Source organism: Mytilus trossulus, chromosome 11 (assembly GCF_036588685.1).
Source record: "Mytilus trossulus isolate FHL-02 chromosome 11, PNRI_Mtr1.1.1.hap1, whole genome shotgun sequence".
Taxonomy (NCBI): domain Eukaryota; kingdom Metazoa; phylum Mollusca; class Bivalvia; order Mytilida; family Mytilidae; genus Mytilus; species Mytilus trossulus.
In genome coordinates, this window is record NC_086383.1 from 40,416,843 (window position 1) to 40,436,890 (window position 20,048).

The window sequence follows — 20,048 nt, forward strand, 5'->3', positions numbered from 1 at the left end:
GAGGTGCGTTTGAGAGGGACACAATGTATTCTTTGTACAAGGGTACCAAGTATGGACTTCTCGTACATAAAGGTGTTTTAACCTGCAGAGAGACTCATCTTCAGCAAGGATTAAACTCTATATTTCTTATGGACGTGGCAGCGTTGTTATGAATCCCGCACAGCTAAAACGTGTCTGTAAAGCTTTAGCTTTAACTGCCTGATCATAGAAATCTAGAGACGGTCATGTTCTATACCAAAATCAGCTATTGTGCATGCAAATTCATGAGAAAATTCACGTGAATATATACTTCTCACAGTTAAAGGATTATGTTCTTCAATTATAATTAGAATATTGCATGTGTCTCATAATAACTATATCAATTAAAATCGTTTGATGAAACGTTGTTCTGGCAGTTTACCTCTATCTATAGTTGTAGTAGACATGATGCACACGAGTTATCTTTCGTTGACCTACATTAACAGTTATTTTTAATAATCAGGCGAAAGCAAATTTTAAGGCTAATGAAAAAAGGAGGACCAATTTGCACCATATTTATCCCTAATTCAGGAGCTTTACAAAAAATCTTTCAATCTTTTAAAACTTAAATTGATGGCATCAAACATTCCAAGTATTTCCCTTAACAATGTAGAGCAAAGAAATCGTGAACATAAACCAAATTTATGAATTTCAAAAGATAACAAAATGGTAAAAAAATGATAAATGAAATAGACTCTTTGGTATTCTTGCGGTTTAAATGAAAAAAAAAATAACATAACATTCATGCAGCATTGCCTTAAAAAATTGTTCTTAATGATTGAAAATATAATGTTTGCGCTAAATAATCACCCTTTCGTCGCCGAGCTCACTAAGAATATATTATATGGCGGTAAATCATGAAATGTTACAACTTATCCCAATACCAGATCCTGTTGGCAGCAGCGGTTAAAATTTAATAAAAAGGAAAAAAAAGGAAAAAAGCAGTAGGCGTTCGTTTGAACTTTGTGTATAATTATTTAATTTGCAGTCACATGGTAGAAACTGCGACAAACAAAAATGTGTCCATACAACATCGAATTACAACATTTCCCTGCATTACACCCCTACCTATAACTGTTGTAAAGCTGGTAAACGTTTAGATCTGTGAAAATAAATTTTCCCTCTGACATGCTTGGAGACGTCCGGAAATTGTTCCATAATGGCAAATAAGATTTAGAGAGCACGACTCCTTGAGCGACGAAAAAAATAAAATCCCTAATTCCTACTGGAAATGGACGTGCGTATATATGAATCCCACACAGCCAAAACGTTTCTGTTACTCTTTAGCATAGCTTTTATTAAAATTGAGAATGGAAATTGTCTGATTTTAGGAGTCCAGAGATAATTATTTTCTCTGGTCGTGGTCAACTCACATTACAATACCCCTCTCCCCACCACACCCTTCCCCCTCCCCTCCCCAATCGCCGCATTACACCTCTCCCCCTTTTTCATATCGTGATGTGGTAAGCTAATATACGTTTTTATTTGTGGAAATCTTTTTCCCTTTGACTTTCTTTTCACACACCTGTACTAATCGATACCAATTATGATTAAATGTAATACTATGTGACGTCCGGAAATTGTCCCATAATGGCAAATAACATGCTCTGAGCACGACTCCTTGCGCGAAGAAAAGAATTAAAATTCTCTATTCTATTGGACGTGGCTGCGTATTTATGAATCTCTCACACCAAAAACGTTTAGATTGCTCTTCAGCATAGCTATTTACTGACTGATTTCATGAGTCCAGAGATAATTATTTTCTATGGTCGTGGTCAACTCACATTACAATAACCCCCCTTCCCATCCCCCCTCCATCTTTATGAATCCCTCACATCCAAAACGTTTCGATTGCTCTTCAGCATAGCTTTTTACTGTCTGCCTGACTTGAGAGGTCCAGAGATAATCATTTTATATGACCGGGTCAACAACATTTTACCCGACCCCTGTATTACATCCCCCCTCCTTCCTACACTTTACCTGTTGTAAAGCAAATATACATTTGTGAAAATCTATTTTCTTTCTGACTTTCTTTCACACACCTGTACTAATCGATAACAATTATGATCAAATTAAATACAAGGAGACGTCCGGAAATTGTTCCGTAATGGCAAATGGATTTTTTTAATATGTGATCACGTGACTAATTATTTTTAGTATAGTAAACAATCCAAGCTTCCGATTTAAACAATTTGTGAAGATGAACTGCTTAATGGCTTTGACTCCAGTGAGTAGCAATTTTTTTCATTAATATTTAATTCAGGGATAGTATTTGATAAATATAAATGATCATTTTATTTCAATTGGTACTTTACTTTTCTGCATTGCATGTTATTTCTGTATTGCGCGCCAACAACACTTTTCTTCATTCAAATATCTCTGTCTTGACCACCGGATGAAAACATCATAATATGAGGTACTTTGTCTGTAATCCTGGTAAATGGCGTTGCTAATATTATATTTTATGCAAATTTTGTTAATTTATTTTTTCAATGTTATATTCTCCAACTGTCGTTTGGTCCCACTCGATTCGCCCTGTGTTTTAATCTCTGTATGAAGAACAACATACGAACATTCAAGTCATGCCCTAGTAAATCACTATATCATTAACCAAGTTCTTCTTACAAAAGGGGAGTTTCGTGCCCCCTAAATCCCCCCTATGAAAGCAATGTGAGACTTTTGTGTTGAAATTGCAGCAAGGTTCAGAAGATTAGGACGTATTTTCATTGCACTTGTCAGGAAAATACAATGATTATTGAAAACTCCGGGAGAAACTATTCTATTTCTAGATGAAATATGTCCGTTTGGTTGTTCTGGATGTATAAACCACGCCCGGTTGAAATGGTGACGTAATATATCAAATGGGTTGTACAGAAAAAGTAAAAACACAAAAATACTGTACCCCGAGGAAAATTCAAAAAGGAAAGTCCAAAATCAAGTCCAAACACATCAAACGAATGGATAACAACTGTCATATTCCTGGCTTGGTACAGGCATTTTCTAATGTAGAAAATGGTGGATTGTACCTGGTTTTATAGCTAGCTAAACCTCTCACTTGTATGACAGTCGCATCAAATTCCATTACATTGTCAACGAAGTATGAACAAAACAAACATACTCAAAGAGTAAAAATGTCAAAAATAGGGGTACAGCAGTCAATATTGTGTTATCATCTTAATCACTATAAAAACAACAAATGTAACGAAGAAGCACAAAAAGGCATACATCAAATTTAGCATACTCATTTTTCTAACATGTTTCTTATACGACTTAATTTATCTATGTAAAGTCTACCCGTACAGATGGAGACATGAGTGCTACACTTCTCTCTCATGACGTTAACGAACCCTTACAACAACCATCCGAGTGGTCCTTGTAAGGCTTTTGCAAGGCAAATTTCTGTCACTGTCTAATATAACAGGAACATGATTTTGAATTCAACCCTAAGAATAATTAGTTGAGAACGTACAGGTCAAAGAGCTTTCTGACCTTTAATTGATGGTGGTTCACTGCACGGAAGTCTAACATGTCAAAGACACATGATAATTCCACGCTTTCTGAAATTTTACTAATCTTAGGCCGAATTCCTTATACCAACCGGGTCATCAAATATTCACTCTGTGGTTAAAGGTTTTTGAAATTTTAATAACTTTCTCAAACTATTCTGGATTAATTTTCTATTAAACTTGGACAGAAGCCTGTTTTTGATCATAAGATATCCAGAATTTAATTTTGCAAAACAAATTATTTTTTCCCGTAGTTTACTTATAAATGGACTTAGTTTTTCTACCAAGGCCTAAATTAAAATATTGTTTGTTTGCCCTTTTCCGACCCTATGTTTTGAAACAGTAGGTAGGTAAAATATTTTATTTTTTTTCCCCAAAAAATTAACTTGAATGAGTTGGTATATTATATGTCATGGGTAGGCAGGTAGGTATAATATTTTATTTTATGGGTACAAACTCTGCATAATGTCATTTGTGTCCGTTTTGTTTTTGCAAATAAGTTTTCTGGGACTATTAGTTTAAAAAAAATATCACGTAGAATGTGAAGCTAATTCATATGCACAGTACTATTTAGAGCTGTGCCGCATATCTTCAACGTTTATATGCCTGGAACTTTGAAGAGTCTGAACTTGCACTTATATTCTGTACTACGTACCTTGTATGCTTACCTTAAGATTTTCTGTAAAAGATAACTTTATACTGATAAGATCTAAGTTCGGGGAGACATACATTACTAGTAGAAAAAGTCCCTAGTGTTAAAAACATCGTGTGTGCCTTTGTTTCCAATTAAATGCTACAAGACTTAAAACTCTGACAATTGTCACGTATTTTACATCGCATTTATAAATGATCTGTATGGACAACTTGGCGATTTTACTGCCAGATATTCTCCACTTTACAGGGTTTTGTCACTTTTGATTCATATCAGTTATAAATCATGTAATATAGCGGCATCGTTAACATAACCATCCTGATCTGCGGATCACAAAAGGCCATCCCTACATAGAATACAACGTCCGTTTACAAATTAGTTTGTACACACGTTGATAATTTTGTATCAAACGAACGTATTTGTAAATGAACCCTGCTCTTATAAAGGTACAGAGTAGCGTACGTGATTTCAGGAAGCGTTCACATGCTGAACATCGATTTCAAACAAATGCTTTGAAACTTCAAATGCAAGTGTTCATGTCAAACGCTCAGGTGATATCAAACGGACTGGACCTTATACGTTAAAGATAAAACCCGAGAATTCCGGATAAAATAGTTTTGAGCAGGAAATACAAATATAAGATTTTTGGTAGGAACGAAAAAATGAAATAAAATAAAATCTTGCTGGTAAATACAAATAAAAGATTTTCAGGCGCAACAAATTAATAGGGTCGGTCGGTAAAGGGCAAACAATCAATATTTTAATTTAAGCCCAAGATACAATACATTTACTTTGTTGGTAAAGTTTTAAAATTTTTAATTACTTTCTTGCACTATCTTGGATTTGTACCAAATTTGGACAGAAGCTTGTATATATATATATTAAGATAACTATGGGAATTTTATAGGTACAGTGCATATGCATTTGTATTCAGATATCGCAGATCAAATTTATTCATTCATTGTGTAATCATACGTTTTTTGATTGAGTTAAGTCTGCCAATTGGTATTTCATCGTATGTTTTTCTATGTTGTGATGTTATGCTATTGTTTCAGAAAAAGGGAGAAGGTTTGGATCCATTAAAACGTTTAATCCCGCTGCAAATGTTTGCACCTGTCTTAAGTCAGGAATCTGATGTACAGTAGTTGTCGTTTGTTTATGTAATATATACGTGTTTCTCGTTTCTCGTTTTGTTTATATAGATTAGACCGTTGGTGTTCCCGTTTGAATGGTTTTACACTAGTAATTTTGGGGCCCTTTATAGCTTGTTGTTCGGTGTGAGCCAAGGGTCCGTGTTGAAGGCCGTACTTTAACCTATAATGGTTTACTTTTTAAATTGTTATTTGGATGGAGAGTTGTCTCATTGGCACTCACACCACATCTTCCTGTATCTATCATAAGCCTATAAAGGCTGGCTGACAGAAAATATTGTTTCATATTTGTATTATAATGTTATATTGGCACACTTTAATAAAACAATATATATATATATAGTGATACAATGTAAGATAGTATCCAGAAGTAAATGTTGTAAAAAAATATCCATTTTCCCGTATTTTACTTATAAATGGACTTGGGTTTTCTGCCAGGATACAATACATTCACTCTGTGGTTTAAGATTTTAAATTTTTTGATAATTATTGTTTTATACTATCCTGGATTTGTACCAAACATCGCCTGTCAAAACTTGTTTATAATCAAGAGCTAGTATCTAAAAGGAAATTCAGTCAAATTAAACATACAAGTATACGTGACTCCATACATATATTTTATTGTATCCGTGCAACAGTGCGACATACAGGCTTTTGGAAATATTATTCTTGTTGAAAAAATATGTCAATAGCCCTCATGCTGGTTAAACACAGAACCCTGTGTATTGTTAATTACTTTTTATGGCTGCCAAAACCAACATCACAAGATGACTGCGATGCCTTTTTCACACTTAGTATTGCTAACTAAGTTATTTGCATTAACAAATTGTTTAATGAATGTAAACAGTCATCCGCCAATATCAACTCACAGTGTGGTAATGAGGACAAACAGAACAACATATCTGAACTTAATCGAAGAGTCTGAATATGGAGTATATCCCAGTTGACACACTAATCCGATAACTTGCGCTTAAATAAGGTGTCCCTTCAAAGGGTTCAAGTAAAACATCATCTAACTAAAATATATGTCGCGTAAAGTGCGTACACCTCCCTTTGATAAAAAAAAAAAACAATATTTTCCCAACCATTTTTTAACATTAAATCGACCAATACGATTAAAAGCATCGTTGTGCAAGGTGGTAATACGTCATGTATATGGTACCCCTCTTTTCAAAAATCTTTGAGCCGCCAGCGTCTTGTAACATGAAATTGAGTTCTTTCAGAAATTCAACGACATCGACCTATAATTCCTCTCTGTAACTTTTATGATGTCATGTGTTTGATTTAACACAAAAAGATAATATTATTGACAATAAACATACTTTGTTTTGCATTTTTTAACAAAGGGTGAATATCAGTGTAGTGATAAATACAGTTGTATATATTCCAAACACGATGAAACACACTCGTTAATAGTAACATTATTGTTTGGAGGGAAATAAACATGTTCACATTCCCGCCATATTATTGCCAACTGCGGTTCGTTTTTATAGAACAAATGATGATCAGAAACAGACATATTAATATCCTTACTTTGATTAATGTCATTTTAATATAAACATGCACATTCCTATACGAAAGATGCAACTTTATAGTGGCAACTTGTAAAATGCTGAACAGTTGAAATGGACTGGCTTAATCCATGTATCAATGTAAATTTGTGATAACAGTATTAGTTACATTCAAATATTTGCAGGCTGCAAACCTGGAACTTTCCACATGCGACGCAAGCGCATTCATACAGAGATGGCTCAACAAACCTCATGTTACACATGTACATGTATCTGTGTCTGAGTGTTCAAATACAATCTTGAATCTTGACAAATATTTATATTTAGTTTGACCGGCCTGCCAACGCAACCATACGTCGACGCGACGCGAGCACGCTACCGCCGAGGCGATAAAGCATATAAAATAAAAATCTTTCAATGTATCTTTTTTTTCCAATCTACAAATAAATCTGAAAAGAAATGATTAAAAATGTCAGACCATTTCATGTGGAAAAAACAGTGCCCAATCCTAAAGCTGATCTGAATCCATTTTGGATTTATTAAATCGCGTTCTATATAGGAATGTTGGATCCTTAATGCTCTTCAACTTTTTACTTGTTTGGTTTTATAAATATTTTGATTTGAGCGTCACTGATGACTCTTATGTGCGTCTGGCGTACTCAGATGGTTGAAAAGTGCATTTTTATGGTAATAGTAGCGACTCTACCAGTATCTTAATTCCGAGTGATCAAACAACCAGGTATTCAGAAAGGTTGCTGCTATTCAAAACTGATTGCCTTGTACATGTATGTGTTCATATTATCTCTTTTGTATTGTCCCTACAAAATATCCAAAATATCCAATATCCAATTTCAAATTAGATATTTTTCGCATGGAAAGAAAAATATACGAGTCTGTAGTGAATAAAATGAAGCAAAAATGGTGATATATGTAACTTTATACATATTTTGCTCTGATTAAAATGTTTTTAACAGAAAATAAATACCCAGTTATAAAAAAAACTTGATACAGTAAATATTTTCTAATTTTTGAACTGTTCGAGGTTTTTTTTATACCATGCTTACATGTATAAGTGAAATGTACATAATAATGATAATTTATAAATGTCCGATAAAAAAAAGTATAAAATATTTTAATTATTTCACCCTCAACTGCACTGGAAAGGTTACGAAATAAAACGAAAATAAAAATCGGTGACGATGATTCCGGTACAGCCAATGTTTTAGTATATGCCTAGCAACCTTGGTTGTGACATGCTAACTATCAAATGCTACCTGTTTGCCAATTATTCCTGTCTAATCAGATTTGCCAAAATGCGTCAATTTCACGCGTCAAATTGACAGTAAGCTTTTTCTTAGACCTAGGTTATAGGGTCATTCAGACTGGCATTAATGCGTGTATAAATCCTGTATACACGAAGAATATCCTTTTCTTCTTACATTAATGCCCGTTATTTTGTAACGCCTGTAGTTTTACTTAAAACTGACAGGCATGCGTTCAAATTAAACGAACAACAATCAAATCTATCCTGAATAACCTTGCACTTAATCTTTTTTTTTTTGTTATTGTCCGACGTCTCTGTCACCTCCCTGTTACATAAGCTCTTTTATTTATGTAGGAATGTTATACAAGCTTGCCAATGTGACAGCAACCCAAATCCGGACCAGATTATCTGAGATAGGCATTATGAAGCTTTCATATTGTAATTTGATTTCAAAATGTTATACCAGACAAGCAGACATAGACCAACAACACACTGGGTTCTGGACTGTTGGTTTTAGGGGCAAAAAGACGAGGGGTATATTTTTGTCACGATGATGCTAGGTTGAACATTTTTACAAGCTCTGTGCTCATCAACCTACATGTATGACAGTGATTTACCAATACAACATAAGAACACACAGAAAGACAATTATTAGAAAAAGGATATTGGTACTAAGCATTTAAACAAATAACAAAAACACAAAAGACTCAATGTACACATCTTAATAGTTCTTGCATGCAGCTCAAGGCCATGCATTTTCATTTTGCAGTTTTAGTATATGTTTTTTCTGCCATTTTCGTATATACAGAGCGAAAAAAATCCTCCCTGTTCCTCTTCAGCGAGATAAGTATGATAACATTTCAGATTTGTAATTGTCTTAAAGACTGTGTTCCTCTTCAAATATCTTAATGCAAGTAACATATGTATTACATCTTGAAAGTTGATGTCTCAAACGTTAGCACCACTTTAAAGTACTGCATGTGAACTGAATTTCTTTTGAAAAGTTGAGAAAAAAAAACTTGAGCTTTACTCGTTAACAGTGCATCTGTTCTTTTCAAATATGCACTGTAATTATAATCTGCCGATTGTTTATTGTATTTTAATAGGGAAGATGAAAGGCAGATATTTATATATTTAAAAGAGCATCTCGAACTTATGTAAAACAATGGTTCGTTGTTTGGTATATATTGATACAGAATATCTGAATTAAAAGTGTATACAAGGGTGCGAAGATGGGATTTATAAATTACTTGACAAAAAAAACGTGGCTGCAATCAAATCAAATCCGTTTGTTCTTCACATTATATAGGAAAATACCGGACAAAGAACGGGGAATATAAATTAAAAGCGACACTCGAGACAAATGTGCACATGTAGGACGTCCAAAATAATTTTTTGGTTTTGATATTTTGTATGTTATTCGGAATCCTCTGGTTTTATCCATTTAATGCTATTGAAAATTTAACCCATTTACCTCTACTGTTCTTTCTATAATTGATTACATATAGATTTAAATGACATTTTTGAAAATATAAAATATTTTCATATTTCTTTTTGAAAGAAAAAAGGTGCCAAGATTAAAAATAATTTTGAAAATCTAGAGAGAATTATTTCCCGCCAAATTTTTGTTTGGCTCTCGAATCTTCTGCCTATTCAGCTTCTTTTTTCGTGTACGAATGTCGATCAGTTAATAACAATATTTTCAAAGCTTGTTATTTTGAAACAGAGTAGCGATCATCCCCAGGCCAAAACAAAAGTCATAGGAAGTATTCGTTTACGCTCAACGTTCGTAATATTCATCTATCGTAAGATTTGCCGTCCGCATTCCTACCCTATACCATAAGTAGATGGGATATTTTTAGAATTTGAACAAGTCATTGATTTCATTTGTTTTCTTATGCAACATAATTATGATCTCTTATCTTACAGCGTAATTATACCATCAATTATTTACAAGGTCAGTCTGTATAAGAAAACCGTCCAAAGACCTGATTTATAAATAACAACATGGCGAACAATGGTCGTGAAAAAAAAAAGAAATTTAACTTCTTAATGACAATTTTCTCTGAACAAACCTGATATTGGATTCTTAATTACAACAAGATGTTAATTAACGACAATTTTCATATTGAGTGAGAAATATATTAAGCCGTGCGTCCTTGATAATTGACTTTTCCTTAATTACAGTAGGAGCTTTTATTATTACATATTCGTTTTGAAATCATCTGCTTTCTGCTTTGGCATCTGTCCAGATTGTTAATAGAACGAACAGGAAGACAAGAACTTAAAAGCAAAAATGCCGGCTCACTTCAATAACAAACAGAAACGTTCACACCTGAACAAATGCTGTATCCTAAACATAAATATTCTGGAAATTAAATTCAACTTCTGTTTGAACTACAACCTTTGACTCTCTCTATTAGATGGAACTAGTTTTAGGGAAATAAAAACCTGCTATTGTATATTCTATCTAGGATATAAACACTGACATATATATTCTGGAAATTAAATTCAACTTCAGTCTGAACTACAACCTTTGACTCTCTCTATTAGATGGAACTAGTTTTAGGGAAATAAAAACCTGTTGTATATTCGATCTGGGACATAACACTGACATTAATTCTTATTTTATTGAAATGGAGCTAGCGGCTTATTCTACTTCCAGGAATTAAGGAATTAGACATGGATTGTATTGGAACCAAGGTACAGTTGTTAACGATACTTATATTTTATATTTCATTTATTTATTTTTTCGCAATGGCGGATTCAGGGGGAGGGTTCTGGTGCTTTGAACCCCCCTTTTTTTAACAATCAGTGCATTTTAATGGGGACATCTGGTTGATCCACTTTTTATCCTGGGTTGGGACCCCCTTTTGAAGATGACTGGTTCCGCCCCTGGTTCGTTCGGGTTTTTTTTTTACATAAAAGTTTCGTGTTTTTTCTTTTTATACTATAACAGTAAAGAAATCATACTTCTTATTTACTTGACATTTGCACATAGTATCTTGCAAAACTGGATATAAACATTCAAGTTAAACTTGTTCTTACACGACCTTTACTAGGTCCACTACACGGAACTGATTATTTATATCTTTCATTCATTATTTTTCATTTCCATACAGTTTTTTTTTCTCTCTTTATCAAGTTCCATAACATTTAGCAATACTTGTCATAAACTTGATATTTGCATACTTGCAAAACTGGAAATAAACATTGAAGTTTAACCGTAATCTTACGCGACCTTTACTAGGCCCGGTGCTACATGGAACAGGAAAGACAATTAAAATGTTGTAAAGTCATTGTAATTGACTTGATTGAGTACTTCATTGCCCTAATCAGTATCGTAAATCAAACACCGTGTAGATAGTAAGAAAATTAACTGATAAAGAAACAAACACACTCTCCAGTACGATGGCCGAAGTAAGCCGACAAAAATACAATTTAAACTTTGTATAGTACTGTACAGAAAACTTGTACATAGTACTTTCTTGTCGTTTTACTTCCTGGTTAAAAGATAGTACTCTGTACAGAAAGTTGGTACATTGTACTATCTTGTCGTTTTTACTTCCTGGTTAAAAGAAAGTACTCTTTACAGAAAGTTGGTACATAGTACTTTCTTGTCGTTTTACTTCCTGGTTAAAAGATAGTACTCTGTACAGAAAGTTTGTACATAGTACTATCTTGTTGTTTTACTTCCGGGTAAAAAGATAGTACTCTGTACAGGCAAATTAAGTTTGTACAGTGTACTATCTTTTTATTGGATCAGAAAGTACAAGAGCAGAGTTTGTGGAGACTAGCTATTTATAATTCAATGTGGTTCCTTCAACCAACATATATATACGTAATAAGTCTCAAGACTTTACACCGTTTTTTTAAATTTCATTTAATGAAAGTGTGTTGCCTATAATTAAAATTATAACTAACAGTGTTTCGGGATTTTTTGCTTATACTATTTTGGTATGGGTCCCTTTTAAAAAGTCTCCCAACTACTTCCTTGATTTAACAAGATATTCTTTGATATTTTTGTTACGTTTATACGCTATGATAGGCACCTGGGTGAAGATTTCGCTAGTCTACATTGTTTGTCTTTTTGCAGATTGTTCCAATGTTTTCTTATAACCTTACTAAGGTTTTTTTTACCATTGGATTATATTTAGTAATGAGAGTGAGTGGGACATTCTTTGTCCTATCGGCCTTCAATAAGGTTGTTTTTCTGCTTGTGGTATTTTTAACGTTTCTTATAACATTCTCTGTTTTATTTTTACAGTATCCTCTTTCACTTAACTTATTCTTGTTAGTTAGTTAAATGTCTATTTAACTCATTAATGTCACTAATAGACATGTTACGAAAAGGTATATTCTCGTCGCTGAGGTTGACAAATTAGACTTAAAATTTGGGGACGGTGTCAAAACATTCATTATAGATTTAAATAGGTAATATTTAAATCCTGTGCGTCTTGGTTAATTCAAATTACATTTATCTAGAACATCATTATGTATTTAACATCTTATACGACAATTGCTTTTGTGATATCATTGCTGGCTAAAACTTGTCATAAGACATAAAAGGTGTACGCGCGTAGGAGGTGGCGGTCTAGAAAAGAGGGAGGGGCTGAGAGTTATACAAGTTATAAGCAAGTTAAATTTTACTTTTTTTTTTGCCAAGTTACTCATTCTGCCTTTACTCAACTCAAAAATCCCGTCCTGCCTTTTTCAAATGTAATCCTAGTCCCCCCTCTCCTTAAAAAAAACCCAACTGGTACCTCCGCCGGTAGGGTAGTAATAGGAACCCATTCAACAGATTTAATTAAAAACTAAACATATTTGTTTTAGAGAAACTCCTAGCAGGAAAGACCCATCGGTCATCGGTGTCACTTTTTTTCATATTCTTATTTTCTTATGAAACGGTTGGCGAATTTTCACAAATGTTTTAGGAATTTATGAAATACAAAATAGCTGCATAAGGTTGTTTTAAGATGTAAATGCAAACCTAAGTCATTATGCAATGCTTTTGAAACTCTGCAGGGTTGTTCAACCAATGAGTAGCGAGTAATATTTTTCACAAACCGCTTTTTGTTCTAAACATACATGAAATATTTGCCACTGAACGTTAGGCAACCAACAATCAATCAATCACAAACTATTATACAGAAAATACGAAATGAGGTGAAACTTTTGAAATTGAGACAAAGTTGGAAGGAAAATAAAGAAAGAAAATACATGCCTTCGAAGTTAAATGGTCGTACGAAATTTTTCTATATACTAGTAGTGCAACATGCCTCAAGTTGAAATCGTGTTTTAGTTGTTTAAAACAGACCCCGTTAGATAACAATTTAGGTGGCTAACAACTGGATCAAAATACATACACTTTTTGTTTTTGTTTAAACTATATAAAAAAGTGATCGTTACATATATATTCACGAGTAGGTATACAACAGATTATAATACTTAAGACTATTTGCAAGATATATTAAGGGCTCGCCAAAGAATTCACACACGTATGTACCCCGTATCTCTGGTGCCCGACACATCTACTGCATTAACATGAACGTCCCCCCCCTTTTTGCAGTATTATTATAATTACTTAAATATAATGGAAATTATTAATATCTATTTCTTATATTTCTAATCGTATAAATGTTATTGAATTTTCGTTCCATACGGAATTGCCTGCGAAAGGATCAATGCAGTTTTTAAATAAAATGCTATGTATTCACAGGTAATCTCTTTGGTGTTGTGACACAGTCCCCACATTTAAAGAGTAAATTGTCAACCTCAGCGTCGTGAATATACCTTTTCGTAACATGTCTATTAATACTAATATGACGTATAGATTCACATACTGTAATACTTGTGAATGTGTGTTTCGGATGTGCACAAGTGATCGATAAATATTGATACGTTTCAGTTTTTTAATATGTGATTTAACATCAAGAATGTTATTATTATGGAATCTTCCACCTTTGTACACTTCGGTATATAAATAGGTCATACTAGAACTAGACACCTCAAATGTGAATTTAAGTAGAGGGTCAATTTTGTTCGCTTATGTTAAAGAAATCTTCAACCTGTTTTAATGTGCCTGTGAAGACCATAAAACCGTCATCTCTGTATTGACAGTGTAATTTGATGTTTTCTTTCCATTGGAACTTATCTAAAATATTTATTAATAGTACACACAGATTTAAATCTGTGCATGTCGGAGAAAATATACCACCAATAGGCGCCGCGCTCCTTTAATTTGTTCGTATAATTGTCCATTGAATTCAAATTCATTGTTTCTTAGTATCAATTTACCAAATGCCGTTAAATCTTTCTTCTTGGGAATTTTTAAATTATATTCTTGTGTGTGAATTGATTCTAATGTATGGATAGTTATCAAAGGTACCAGTATTATAATTTAGTACGCCAGACGCGCGTTTCGTCTACATAAGACTCATCAGTGACGCTCATATCAAAATAGTTATAACCCAAACAAATACAAAGTTGAAGAGCATTGAGGATCCAAAATTCCAAAAAGTTGTGCCAAATACGGCTAAGGTAATCTATGCTTGGGATAAGAAAATCCTTAGTTTTTCGAAAAATTCAAAGTTTTGTAAACAGGAAATTTATAAAAATGACCACATAATTGATATTCATGTCAACACCGAAGTGCTGACTACTGGGCTGGTGATACCCTAGGGGACGAATCGTCCACCAGCAGAGGCATCGACCCAGTGGTGTAAATAGTTATCAAAGGTACCAGGATTATAATTTAGTACGCCAGACGCGCGTTTCGTTTCGTTTCTTCTATAAAGTTATCAATGTTCATATTTGTGTACATGGACGTAACATCATAGGCAATATTAAAGAATGCAATCATCTTGACCTCATGTGACTCTATTCTATTAATGAAGTCTTTTGTATCTTGAATGTAAAAGTTATGCCTTTTCAATAATGGTTATAAAATAAGATCCAGTAATCTTTCAATGCCTCTCGTTGGAGAGTTACACTTATTGATGATTGGTCGGCAAGGAATGTTTATGTTTCCAACTATTTGACCATCTCGAAATGCCTCATTAATTATTTCTAGATTGATTTTATGTATTTTTGGAAGAAGGTACATGTGTCCGTGTTTTCAGGCCTCTACATTATCATTTTTTCTCACTTGTCCCTTCGGACAAGTTGCAAGAAAATCAACTTGTCCGAACTCTTAACTCACTTGTCCGAATTTATAATTGAAAATCCTCCATATTGATAATACATGTATATTATCAGGGATGATTCTACTATATAGTTTAGGGCCACTTAGCGGCCCTCAATTCCTACAGCGGCCCCGAAAAAAATAGGTAAAAATAAATTCCCAATTGAAAAAAAAAAAAAAATATTTCCAGAATTTTTTCCGTTTTTGACTTACAATTTTCCAGCAGTTCTCATCAAAGCGTGTTAAAAGCCGAATAAGAATAATGTCAACGGAAGATTGTTAAGATAAGGTAAATATGCATATTGTTGTAAGTTTTCTTTCAAAAGTTTAAGAGAAGTTTTTCAATACATTTGGTCTCGTAATTTTAAAGCAAAGTGAGACCTTATCATGCTTATAGTTAGAATATCATAAATTTGACCAAAAAATGTTACATGGGAGTATTCGATCTAGTAAAAGCAGATCGCCCAGCAGGTGGATTACAGATGCTTTTTGCCAACATGGGTCTCGTAAAAGCAGACCTTGGCAGGGAGCAAAACTTATTAATTTTGACAATACCTTTGATAAATTTAATGTGCGCCGATCTCGTAAAGGTAGTCCGATATTATTCTGACGCCCAACGGTTGTTTAGCCAGACAAGCTGGGTCGTGTGACCAGCTTGTCTGGCTAAACAGCCGTTGGACGTCAGAGTAATCTCGGACTATTGCCAAAGCAGATCGATTAAAAGAACTCGTTATCAAATATATTTATGAAAAATATAAATAAGTATTTCTGTCAAAAGTCTGACTGTCTAGGCATTTTAGAATAAAGGACGACATAAACAAATCAATGAAGGATAGAAAAAAAACTTTTTGGGGTTGAGGTTCGGGTTAGTATTTTAAGAAGATACAATGCTATTGGGCACAGAAAAAAATTATTGTTTCTTCATGGAGAATTAAACTTAATAAATATTAAATAAATACAGAATTTACTCTTTTTTGTAGTCTAGATGAAAATGATATGAATAGTGGAAATTATCCAAACAATTAAAATTTGAAAACAAATTATTATGGTTCAATGTTTAAATTTTATTGTTCCTTAGGGTTACACCTAGGGTAAAACTATGACAACCTCCCATATAATTTTATCAGCAACAAAATTGCCAAAAATATCTTACCAAAATAAGACTTAAACCATTGTAAATGCTTTCGTGAATTCAACAGAACTTATGTGCTAGTCCAATTTGAAATTAATTTCAAGCAATGTCAATTTATAAAGATGACTAGTTGTTTAGAATTACCCAATGGATATTTTTATTTGCTATATGTAAAAAGGTTACCATAGCTAAGATGTAAACTACTAAAAGAAGTACAATAAACTTCATGTACATGTAACAACTTTAGTTTTACTCGTCCCAATCGAATGTCAGAATGTCAAGCGATCAGGTAATCATGATATATTTATATACTATTATTTGATAATCCGCTGAGTAGCTCCATCAGGATTATTCAAAATGTTACAACTTCTTACAGCAGTCATTGTATTATATATAAATAAAGGTAAAACTTGATTGATTTTCCGTTTTATACAGGAAAATAGTGTTAATTCATCATAGATTTTATGCCGGAAAAAAATCCCAATTGCATGAAAATTCCCAATTTTGATAGTCAAGGGACCCATTTGAAAACACCTGGAATCATCCCTTATTATAGGCAATAATAACACTTGCCCTTTGATTGTACCTAATAAAGATCAATATAGGGAGCATTTTGTTATGTTATATGAATGCCACATCAAAATTTATTTTATTATTGCAGACTGAAGGCTTATTTGCAAGACTGAGCTCTCTGACTCATTGTCACTATCATGTGTCGATCATTAATCATATCTCTTCCTATACCACTAGGTTCTCCTATTCATGGACCTATATTCATTCTGAAGTAGTGGTAGCACCTTGTTTACAAATAAACCTTTTTAATTTATTGATGGTGCCAAACAAGATTTCACATTTTATTTTGATTTTTACATACATTGATATATAATCATGAAGTACATTAAACATTTTAGTAAAACATCTGCCTTTTTAGATTTTATTTAATTTTTACATCTTAACTTATTATTTTAACATATTGATCTTATTAAATAAAACCTTATTTAATTTAATTTTATGCCTAAAAGCAAAATCAAATGATACAAACTTTTTAATTAAAAATTTAAAAGTTAAGGTAAAACTCCATATCATGAATATGGAGGTGCTCCTAATTCAAGAGGCTTATACTAAGAAGACATTTACATTGGTTTCCTTCCCCTTACTTATTTTTCCCTGGTTAATGGCTGCCAGCATGTTCAAATTCGTTCAATCAGAGACATATTTTACAAGTTTATATGTCTCTGGTTCAATCAATGAATATTTAATTCATTTTGTATGATCAATAAAACAATCATTCATATTTTTAGGAATGTATAAGTCTTGAATTTGATCTATTAACATCTGACATCGATTTTTTCACTTGTCCCATCGGACAAGTAGTATGATGAATCTACTTGCCCGACACCTATTTCCACTTGTCCCGGACAATCGGACAAACGGTAATGTCGGGCCCTGGTTTTGATTCGTTATTATTCTTCAAGAAATTATAAGTTTGTGAATCTATTTCTTTTTTTCAATATAGATTTTCAACAATATCTTTAATAGATTTGACAACAACGTTAGTAGTTGGTTCATTTATTGTCAAGTAATGATTACTGTTGAGGTGACTTGTTCCTGCTTTGATGTAATCGATCTTATTTACAATTACTGTTGTGTTATCTTTATCGGGTTTAGTTTTGTGTCTGTAAACTAACTTGACCGATCGCGTACGCTGGTGACCTTTTTTAATTGTGGTGTTTACAAAATGTATAACACTTATATCAGAGGTTTTTCTGTTTTATGCAGCTTATTCAGAAACAAATAGCATATGTATAAATGTTATTTGGCACTTTTCGAAGAAAAAACATTGTCTTCTTTCAATTTATACATATTTTGTCCAATTACACATATCACTTTTTTTTTTGATAATAAATCAAATGATTTGTGTTTCATTCATAAAAAAACCCCAATGATAACTAGGAACATAAACTTTCTGTACAGTTCAAAACATTTTAAAAAGGAAGTTCAACTAATGTAAACATGGTGGTTACGTACTTCCTGATCCCATAAAAAGATAGTACACTGTACAAACTTGTCTGTACAGAGTACTATCTTTTTACTTGGAAGTAAAACACGAGATAGTACTATGTACCAACTTTCTGTACAGAGTACTATCTTTTTACCCGGAAGTAAAACAACAAGATAGTACGATGTACCAACTTTCTGTACAGAGTACTATCTTTTAATAAGGAAGTAAAACAACAAGATAGTACTATGTACCAACTTTCTGTACATAGTACTATCTTTTAACCAGGAAGTAAAACAACAAGAAAGTACTATGTACAAACCTTCTGTACAGTACTATATAAAGTTTAAATAGTATTTTTGTCGGCTTACTTCGGCCATTGTACTCCAGTTTAGCGAAATCAAAACAAACAAAATTGTCCATGCTAATAGAGATTCGAAAAAACTTATCATATCAAAGATGACAGGTTAATTGATATCATAAATTAATTGAATTAAGTAACGAACTCCTTCAAATCTTTTTTTTTTTTTTCGCTGAATTAACTTTAGCATCGAAATCAATAATTTGAAACTGAAGAACATTGCTCAATTGGATCGACATACATCTGGAGATATTCAATATCAAAATATGGAATCAACGGAGCCGCTAAGGGCTTGCCGACGTGATGTCTATGTTTTGCTCAAATGGTATCTCTGTCAAATGAGATGACCAACAGAGCCACTCAGGGATTTGACATAAGAAATCTCTGTTTTATGTTTCAAACACGTGTGACCAACAGAGTGGTTGAAGACTTTCTCACAAAGAGTCTCTGTTCTATAAGTCAATACTGACGTGTGACCAACAGAGCCGTTGAAGGTCAGCTCAAATGGTATCTCTGTACAATGAATCAATACGAGTGACCAACAGAGCCGCTGAAGGCCAGCTCATATGGTCTCTGTACTATAAGTCAATACGTGTGACCAACAGAGCCGCTGAAGGCCATCTCTCATAGAATCTCTGTACTTTGAGTCAATACGTGTGACCAACAGAGCCGCTGAAGGCCAGCTCTCATAGTATCTCTGTAAACAATGAGTCAATACATGAACGTGTGACCAACATCGCCGCCGAAAGCCAACTCACTTGTTATCTCTGTACAATGAGTCAATACGTGTGACCAACAGAGCCACCGAAAGCCAGCTCACGTTGTATCTCTACTTTAAGTCAATACGTGTGACCAACAGAGCCACCGAAAGACAGCTCACGTTAAATCTCTGTATTATGAGTCAATACGTGTGACCAACAGAGCCGTTGAGGGCTTGCTCACATGTATCATTGTCCTATGAGTCTCAACCTGTGAACAACAGAGACGATTAGGGCTTGCGTTGTATCTTTGTCCTATATGTCAACACGTGTGACCAATACAGCCGCTAAGGGGCTTGCTCACATGTATCATTGTCCTATGAGTCACAACCTGTGAACAACAGAGACGATTAGGACTTGCTCACGTGGTATCGTTGTCCTATATGTCAACACGTGTGACCAATAGAGCCGCTAAGGGGCTTGCTCACATGGTATCTATAAACAATGAGTCAACACGTGTGACCAATAGAGCCATATCTCGTCTTTATTGATTATACCGTTTTTTTTATAAAT

At 33.6% G+C, this 20,048-nt stretch overlaps 1 protein-coding gene across 2 annotated transcripts in view; it reads left to right on the forward strand.

The window, feature by feature from the left end:
- The first annotated feature begins 2,154 nt into the window (after positions 1-2,154).
- LOC134691095 (neo-calmodulin-like) overlaps positions 2,155-20,048 on the forward strand; it is an 82,669-nt gene continuing 64,775 nt past the window's right edge. The window contains exon 1 of one of the 2 annotated variants that reach the window (XM_063551319.1): positions 2,155-2,245. In XM_063551319.1, the coding sequence (XP_063407389.1) occupies positions 2,219-2,245 (27 nt within the window). In that variant the 5' untranslated portion in view covers positions 2,155-2,218. Of the gene's footprint in view, positions 2,246-10,357; positions 10,806-20,048 lie in introns of those variants that run through there. The other variant, XM_063551320.1, reaches the window with a different exon arrangement.